General features: G+C 37.4%; 1 protein-coding gene across 1 annotated transcript; it reads right to left on the bottom strand.

Annotated features, from left to right (window-relative positions):
* Positions 1–3,229: 3,229 nt before the first annotated feature.
* LOC126583769 (wall-associated receptor kinase-like 10) lies at positions 3,230–5,079 on the bottom strand. The gene is made up of 3 exons (XM_050248286.1): positions 4,172–5,079; positions 3,907–4,026; positions 3,230–3,574 (listed from the first exon to the last, which is right to left on the bottom strand). The coding sequence occupies exons 1-3, from the start codon at positions 5,052–5,054 to the stop codon at positions 3,414–3,416; spliced, it is 1,164 nt and encodes a 387-aa protein (XP_050104243.1). The 5' UTR covers positions 5,055–5,079; the 3' UTR covers positions 3,230–3,413.
* Between the last annotated feature and the right edge of the window lie 4,834 nt (positions 5,080–9,913).

Genomic DNA, 9,913 nt, shown 5'->3' with positions numbered 1-9,913 from the left:
CCTACATTTGCCATATCATCACTTAACGGTTAACTTAACAAATTTTTTAACGGATGTATGAACTGAAAAGAAAATATAACTAAATGTATGAAATTAAAATGTTTTAAAGATGTTGTATGAAATTGTAATTGATCCCATACTTGAGGGTGTAAAATATTATTTAACCAAGAAAAAAGATAGCTCGCTGAGCTCTCTAAATCACATAATTTAGGGTAAAGTACAAAAAACTAACTCAACTATTGGTGTCACGACACTTTCATACCTCATCTTTTTAAAATGACAATGTCATACCTCATCTTACGAATTTGTGTCAATGTCATACCTCTGTATGTTTTTCTATTAATTTTTCTGTTAAGTGCCGACATAGCTAGATACGGGGGCCACTCACTAATCCAACTGGATTGAAATATAATATTTTAATAATTAAAAATTTAATTTTTTTTTATATTAAATCTCTCTCCTCTCTCTCCCCCATCTCTCTCGCCTCTCTCTCTTCTCTGCATCCCCAAAACCCCTTCCCACCCGACTCCCCCTACCCCTTCCCACCCATCCCTCCAACCTTCCTCCACCACCCTCTCTCTTTTATTTCTCTTTCTCTGGACACCCATCTGTATCCTCAAAACCTTCTCACCCTTCCCACCCGTCCCCCCAACTTTCCTCCCTCTCACCCTTTCTTCCCCCCGCTCCCATCTTCTCTGCGCAACCTCTTCCTAAAAAAACTCTCCCCTTTAGAGCCCCTCGACCTCTTCGTCTCCCACCTCTGCTTCACCACTCTCCCGCCCCGCCATCCCTCCCTCTCAATCATTTGCCTCGTCATCAACCATAACCTCTTCTACGCCGCATCGGGCCACAAGAAATGCCTCTGGATCTCCGCTGCATTGAGCTTGAAGATTTGGCTGGACTCAGATCTCCACTGCGTCGAGTTGGTCAAGGCGCATAAGGACGCCGTGAATGCGTTGGCAGTGTCGAACGATGGGACGGTGTACACCAGGTCGACGGATTGTCGGATTTGGGTGTGGTCTAAACCATTCGGGGAAGACAGAGAAGACGGGAATGGGGTGGGATCTGGGTTGGGTGGTTCTAGTTTTGAGTTTGGAGCAGGGTGTGATATGGGTTGGGTGGTTCTGGTTTTGAGTTTGGGGAAGACGGAGCGAGGGGAAGAAAGGGTGAGGGGAAGAAGGTTATGAGGGACGGGTGGGAAGGGTTTGAGGGATACAAGTGGGTGTCCAGAGAGAGAGAAGAGAGAGAGGGGGTGGTGGAGGAAGGTTGGGGGGGGGGGACGGGTGGGAAGGGATCAGGGGGGGTCGGGTGGGAAGGGGTTTTGGGGATGCACAAAAGAGAGAGAGGCGAGAGAGATGGGGGAGAGAGAGAGAGATGAGAGAGAGATTTAATAATTTTTTTTAATTTTTAATTATTAAAATATTATATTTTAATCTAGTTGGATTAGTGAGTGGCCCTCGTATCTAGTCATGTCAGCACTTAACAAAAAAAGTAACAGAAAAACTGACGGAGGTACGACATTGACACAAATTCGTAAGATGAGGTATAACATTGTCAATTTAAAAAGATGGGTATGAAAGTGTTGTGACACCAATAGTTGAGGTAGTTTTTTGTACTTTACCCCATAATTTACTTACCAAAGTATCAGATTACATGATCTCACTCTTAAGGTAGAAAATATGAAAAAACTGTTGAAATGAGGAGCCAAACTTGATGTTCTTTCTAGCCTTCACAAATTTTGTTGGCTTTGCCAAGCTACACCTTCGAGGCAAGAATGGCATCAGGCTTCCTCGGGTGTACCAACGTTTCTGGTGGTGCAACCGGAAGCTACGCCACGAGCTTTGCAAGAAGACGACCTCCTGCTTCCCTTTTCTTGTACACAAATGATATTGGGGTGGGGGAATTGAACTTACATAGTGCTTTTGATGCAGGGTTATACTTTTAACTGCTTTAGTGGTTGGAGCAAGCTAGGTTTAGGGTTCGAAACTCTCAAATTTAAGAAAAACACAAAAAAAATATTCACAATCGCTTGAATGACAAGCCTTTAAAACTAATATTTTCATTTTATGAATCGACAAAATTTTTCTTTTTCTATTAAAACCAAAGGGAAAAATACCCAAGATTACGGTGGACAAGCCCCGTGTTTAAAAGAGTGGGCAAGGTCCCTTCTTATTTGGTATTAGCTTATATTTGCATCCGAGGTCTTAACTTCGAATTCCCCTCCCCAATGCCGCTGGTATAAAAAAAAAATTCAGTTTTCTTTTATCAAGCGAAATGGAATTAAAAATTGAGGATTGAAAATGAAATTTCGTTTCCATTGGCTTCTAACTTAAATTAGCCTCCACACACTATTTTAGACTTTTTTAATTCTTCCATTTGACAAACAAACAATTCCTTTATAAACTCTGTATGTATAATATATTCTAACTCGTAAACTAATTTGAACATTTTTAATTATAGAAAACTTCATTTTAATCCTTAAAAAAAGATGAGTTTTAGATTATAACCATATGTAAGATTAAAATCCAATTTTAATCCCTAGCACATTTAATCATATCATTTATTAGTTGTATTTTGATGTTTTATTTTATCCTTTTATTTTTATTTTAATGTATTAATTACATTTAAATTTAATTTTTATTTCATTCATCATAATATATTTTAATGTCTACATTTAGGCAACTAATTTTTTTATAATATATATTCCGATAACAATTTTGTATGTTCTTTATTTAGGTACATTAATACATTTGAATACTTTGGTATATCCATCGGTACAAACATGTAGTTACATTGATTCAATATAATGCATTTCGGTCAATATAATGTATATCGTTACGTACACTTTGGTACACACATTTGAGTATCGACTTTTAGGTACATTAATTCAATTATTATATTTCGGTAAATACATTTAGGTACATACATTTTGGTATTGATATTTAGGTACATACATTTTCGGTATTGACATTTAGGTACATACATTTCGGTATTGACATTTAGGTACATTAATTGAATATAATACATTTCGGTACATACATTTAGGTTCATTATAATATATTTCGGTACAATCATGTAGGTACAAATATTTCGGTACAAAAAAGTCAATTTTATATATTTTGGCACAATCATTTCTGAACACTTATGTATTTATATATTTTTGTATCACAGATTTTTTTTAATATTTTCTCATTTACATTCATTTCTAATTAAAAAAAAACTAAATATGTGCATATTAATAAAATTAAAATTTAATATGGAGAGATTAAATAAAAATACACATTAAATAACAAAAATTGAATGTAAATTTTGATAAAAGTACACTCAAGGGATTAAATTGAATATTTAATCTAGCACCAGGTTTTTTTTTTTAATTTTAATCTTTTGCAAGGATTAATGTTCAAAAACCCCTTTTAATTATCCAAGTTGGCTTCACCAGAAGATAAACGCTGTAGTTCCATCAATAAACTGCCATCTTGTTGCGAAAACTTCTCCTTGAGTTTAATTCTAACGACTTTATACAACCACCAAGCACCAACGAGTAGAAACAATAGCCCAAGACCGATGCCGATACCTGAAAATATAGCTGAGTAACATAAGAATATTAACCAGGTCAAGAAGATATTTATTTCTTTTTATAAAGGTCAAGGGATAGCTATTTGTAATATTGGCAATGCATATTAGTCTGGAAACTGGTTGTCGATAATGCCATCGATATCGTTGTTGACAACAAATTATAAAACCATGTTATCGACATATTTTCTACAGTATCATTACAATATCAATCTATAAAGAACTAACTTCATGCACAAACAATCCTTGTGTTATGTACATAAGAAGAAAAGTTACTATCGAAGAAAGCAGAATATATTTTACATATCGTAGTGTGGGGAGACAAGGGCATACCTATAAAGACCACTTTAACCCAAGAATTTCTATGTGTTGGGTAGCATTCATAATACCCAACATGGTTCTTACATATGGAGCCTCCAGTACAATGGTTCCCAGCCTCACATTCATTTATGTCTGCAATATTTTGTAATGAAAAAGAAAAGTTAATAATGTTGTAAATTTCCTGCTCATTAAAATCAAAATGGAAAGTAGAGAAGGTAGACAAACAAAGAAGGATGGAATTTGTTGATTTATAAAATTATAAATTAGAATTGTTTACCTTGACATCCTTGTGGGAGATAGGGATTTCCCTCATAGCCCCAATTGCAGAAACATTCCAGCCTGATTGAGGATTCATGTATTGAAGAGCTGTCATTACGACTTTGGCAATAGAAGGATGATTCGGAACCCAAAGATATCGGATTTACTTTTACCATGACTCCAAATACCTCAACCGTCGAATGATACAAGTTCCAGTCTAGCATGACAGGGACATTGTCCATGTCACTGATGGTAGAAGTATTTTTTGTTGAATTGTTGGGAAACCACTGAAACCAGTCATGGTCTACCAAAAATGCATAACTGCATGAATTAGTACTTTTTGTATAATCATCATAAACATGGAAAGTAGTATTGAAGGCAGAGAGAAACCAAGGGATGGGGGTCTGGCAGAAGTAAACTCCATTCTTTTTCACATTTGTTGAAATATTGTCACATTCGGACTTGCAACCGGCTGAAACGGTAGAGCCATTTGAGTTTGAAGTGATCATGGCCATAACGCCGCAACCCATTGCTGTGAATATGTTCTTCTGGGAGAACACAAAAGGGCTTCCCTCCAAGTTGGCCGCTTGGCGAATAGGCTTATTAGCACTGCAGTTGGAAGAGAAGGTAATTGGGTTTACAACCTTTAGTGTACCTTTAACAGAAATTTCTAGCACCTCTAGATCGATCTTGTTCAAGAAAGGTTTGGTTGAGTTGACACATGTTATTTGAAACCAGTCGTCAATGTAACAGCCTGCTCCAATTCCGAAAGGGTACGGGATTTCAACGTCTCCGCAACGTGATTGGCAATTAGGCTTTGCTAATAATGGTACTGCTAGCACTGCACTACTCTTAAACAAAAATAATAGAGTAATATGAAATAGAAACTGTAAAAAATCCATTTTTCTGCTTCTTCTTCTAATTCTTCTAGGTACGTATATAGATATTTCTCTTTATATATTGTGTTCAGAGAAAGTTCTTTCCTACCTTCCTGCTGTTTGATTATTTGCATTAATCTATACTAGTAATCAAGGATGAATTGTCTTCAGAAGCATACTAATTCATGTATTCTTGAAACTTTCCCGAGTCCTTGGAGGCTAAGTCAAAGTTCATTTATCATTCATGTTTCTAGTAGCCATACCTTCCCCCCACCGAACACCATACTTTTCAAAATAAATAAATAAATAAATAAACCAAAAGCTAGTAGCCATACTTTGACAAGTTGAAAATATTTAGGTGACTTGGTAAAGAAAAGCTTAATTATGTTATCCACATGGTGATTTTATAAGGCAGCTACGAAAAATCAACGAGTAAAATATAGAATTTGTCCTTGAACTTGCACTTGAGTTTAGAGTTCGTTCATAAACTAAAATTTCGTTAATTTGCATTCCTAAATTTAACAAAACGTGTATCATTGGTCCATGCCCTCAACTTCTGTTAAAAAACTGTTAGCTTGATGATGTGTCACCCATTTAGGTCTCACATAACCGAGAAGAAAATTCATCAGGACTTGAAGAGTGGTTTCAAGCTAGGTGAATTTTTCTTTCAGTTTTAGAACTATTTGTTAAGAGTTTTATTTTGGGAGACTTCTCCCAATATTCTCGTAATTAACCAAAGTATCGGATTATGAGTTTATTTTAGAAATATACATTAGAGATATAAGGTAATTAATAGTCTAAACGACTATATACAACAACTATATTTTGAGTACAAAAATTGTGATTGTGCATAGATAAAGAACCGGTACCATTTCTAGCTTTTGCCTTCACAATGTCGAAAGGCTTGCGCCAATAACCAGAATCGCATCTACTGAGGTAAATTTGTATCCTTGAGCACTTGACATTGTTGTTAAGCAACAATTTTTTTCCTTTGGAATGCATTCGAATTCACAGAAGGCATCTTAGACCTATTCTTCTTCGGGTACATTGCCCTTGAGGACACAGCTGTGCACACTCATCTGGACCTTACAACACATCCCTAATCTAGAGCATGCAAGTGTCCAGTACTATGGATTACACAACAGACAAAAGACTCTTCAAAGGATATTTAAAAAACTAGCCGTTACTACTCTTCTTGCCACCTAAGCCAACTTTAAGACTAAAATTAAACAAAGCTTGAATCAAAATTAACTTCCAACAGCTCGCTACTAACTCAAACACTGCATAAGCCAAGTAATTTCATTATGATTAGATCACTTCCAATAATTAGACTAGTAAGGGAATAATTTGAGTTCTTATTGTTGACTTTTTTGTATATATCCTTGTAATCTTGGGATTCTTAGTTTAATATGTTTTTATGTAAATTATTTCTTTCCTTATTGATAGGATTGTAACATCTTATAAAACCCTCCTTGAGAGATGAATAGAATATACAATTATTCCAAAAAAGTATTCTCTTCTTGGCACCAGAGCCTAGGTTAAGGAAAAACAAAACCCTGCTGCTGTGTGCAGAATCCAGATCACCAAGCCGCGCAGCCCGATTGTGCAGCGCGCCGTCCAATCATCAGCTGCACCGCCAGTTGTGTTGTGCGCCATATAACCAGCGAGTGACGTTGTCGTTGCTGGATCGAACCCTCCTGTTCGTTTGCTTCGTCGCACCGGAGTCTATATGCATTGTGTTGAAGTTAAGAACTCAGACCCTCATATCTGCCGCTGTTGGCTGTCACCTGCTGTTATCCGAAATCCGAACTCGACGATTGTTCCGTTACTGAACCTCCTTGCTTGAACCAACCAGCCACGTCTGATCCACCACTGAACTTGCTCGCACCCACCATCGCACCAGTCCACGAACCATTTGCTGCAAGTTTTCTTTTGCTTGCACAAATCCCATCTGTTGCAATCGCTTCGTATTTGTGCAGACTGAAGAAAGGAAACAATTAAAAAGGAAAACGCAAAAGCGCTGCTGCGTTGGAAAAGAAGAAAAGAAAAAGACAAAAGGGAAAAAGAAAAAAAAAAAAAGAAAAAAAAAAAAAGAAAAAAAAAAGAAAAAAGAAAAAAGAAAAAAAAAGGGGAAAATCATTGTTTTTGAGTTGCTGTTTGTTTTTTTTTTGTGGCCCACAAGCTACAATTAAAATGGCTCGCGATGAAATCATTACTGCTCGGACCCGTGGTTCTTGCTATCATCCACCCAGCAATTGTCCTTATTGTGGCTTGATAGGACATTCCAAAAATCGTTGTTTTGAAGTTATTGGCTATCCTATTAATTGGGACAAGATTCGTGATCCCCGATGTAATAAGTCGCGTGTATTGATTGCTGAAACTAAGGTACATTCTGAACATACAGTTAACGATGGTAAGGCTTTAAAGGTTTCTACATCTGTTATGAATAATACATGGATAATTGATTCCGGTGCTACTGAACAGATGACTTGTGATTTTAGACAGATACAAACCTTAAAACCATCCACCAAAATTGTTGTAAGTGTTGCCAATGGTAATCTTGCCCCCATTATTGGGGAAGGTGCTGTCTCCCTTTCAGACACCCTTAATCTTGATACCGTGGTTGTTGTTCCTTCTCTTGATAATAATTTATTATCTGTTACTCAAATAACCGTCGCCCTACATTGTCTTGTTATTTTTTGGCCTTCTTTTTGTGTTTTTAAGGATATTCGGACTCGCAAGACGGTTGGCTATGGTATCAGAAAATGGAGGCTTTACTACTTGGAGTTAACATCGAACAATACCCAGATGTTGACTCAAGCTCTTACCGTGGAAGGATCTCAAGGGGAGCGGAATAAAGCTTCGAAGGTTTGGTTGTGGCATCGTCGACTTGGACATGCTTCTTTCGGCTATTTACAGAGGTTGTTTCCTAGCCTATTTGTTAAGAATGACGTTTCTAGCTTTAAATGTGGTGTTTGTGAACTAGCTAAAAGTCATCCTACTTCGTTTCCGTCCAGTTTGACAAAAAGTTATGTTCCATTTATGATAATCCATTTTGATGTTTGGGGACCATCTAAAACTGCTACATTTGGTGATGCTTATTGGTTCGTTACTTTTGTTGATGATTGCACACGTATGACTTGGTTTTGTTTGATGAAGTCAAAAAGTGAAGTTACTTCCTCGTTCCAGCAATTTCACAAAATGGTGAGAGTACAGTATAAGTCACAAATACAGGTTCTCAGGAGTGATAATGGTGGCGAGTATGTAAACTCTGAACTTCGTGCCTTTCTGGATTATCATGCTATTGTTCATCAAACTATATGTCCATACACTCCAAAACAAAATTGGGTTGCAGAACGCAAGAACCGTCACCTTCTAGAGGTTATCTGTGCTTCCTTACTTGAGGGGCGTCTCCCATTATCCTATTAGGGAGAAGCTCTCACCTCGGCTACGTATCTCATTAATCGTGTTCCATCCCGATCAGTTGATTTTCAGATGCCTCTTTAGGCTCTCTCCTCACATGTTGATGCTCTTGCAATTCCAAATCTTCCACCTCATGTGTTTGGCTATGTGGCTTTCATTCATCTCTATAAACAACAGCGGAGTAAGCTTGAACCTTGAGCCTTACGGTGCGTGTTTGTGGGGTATGCCTCTAATCGGAAAGGATATCGCTGCTATCATCCTCCGACAAAATAGTTGTTTGTCACTATGGATGTTGCATTTCATGAAAACGATATGTATTTTGCCCATTCTGAGTTTGCACTTCAAGGGGAAAATCAGACAGAAGTTCAAACTCTTGATTATACTATTCCTGATGTGAATCATTTGGACTTAAATGGTGATGTATTGGAAATGAGTGGTGATGATTCATAAGGAAATAATGATGTGAATCATTTGGACTTAAGTGGTGATGTATTGGAAATGAGTGGTGATGATTCACAAGAAAGTAATGATGTGAATGACTTGGAATTAAGTGGTAATGCCTTAGAGTTAAGTGGTGATCATTCACATGAAAACAATGTTATTGAGCCGACACCGCCGAAAAATTCATTGCCTTCCTCACTAATGGACAACTCACTACCAGCCTCCTCATCATTGGACAGCTCATTGTCGCTAGCTACCTCACAGTTGATCTCACCACCCTTGAGCCCCAATCACCATAATCAATAGTCTTCGATCCTGGATACACCACCACCACATCGTCTCTCTAACTGTGTCAACCGAGGTATTCCTAAACTTACTTATGAAGCTGACCCTAAATGCAAAACTAGGTACCCGGTGAATAAACCCAACCAAGAATCTAATATGTTATACCCTTTAGGTAATTATGTGTCGACCAACCACCTATCAGAATTAAATAAGTCATTTGTGTTTCAATTATCTACTGTATCTATTCCTAACAGTGTGCATAAAGCTTTAGCTGATCCACGTTGGCAAACAACAATGAATGAAGAATTGAAGTCATTGAAGAAGAATGCTACCTGGGAGATCACGGACTTGCCAGCTGGCAAGAAACCTGTGAGATGCAAATGGGTCTATACTGTCAAGTACAAAGTTGATGGGACAATAGATCGTTTCAAGGCAAGACTGGTAGCAAAAGGGTACACTAAAAAATATGGAATCGATTATACAGATACATTTGCCCATGTGGCCAAGATTAACATAGTTCGTGTTTTGGTGTCCTTGGCTGCAAGTCTTAATTGGCCTTTACAACAGTCTGATGTGAAGAATGTGCGGCTTTGCAAGGATACTTGTCTACAGAATTTGAGATGAAAGATCTTGGATCCTTAAAATATTTTATAGGGATTGAGGTGTCGAGAAGCAATTCTGGAATTTACTTGTCTCAAAGGAAGTATATTATTGATTTGCTACACGAAACCGAC

This window comes from Malus sylvestris, chromosome 9 (genome assembly GCF_916048215.2).
Source record: "Malus sylvestris chromosome 9, drMalSylv7.2, whole genome shotgun sequence".
Classification (NCBI taxonomy): Eukaryota; Viridiplantae; Streptophyta; class Magnoliopsida; order Rosales; family Rosaceae; genus Malus; species Malus sylvestris.
The sequence above is the reverse complement of the archived record's forward strand: the minus strand, read 5'-3'. Positions and strand labels throughout refer to the sequence as shown.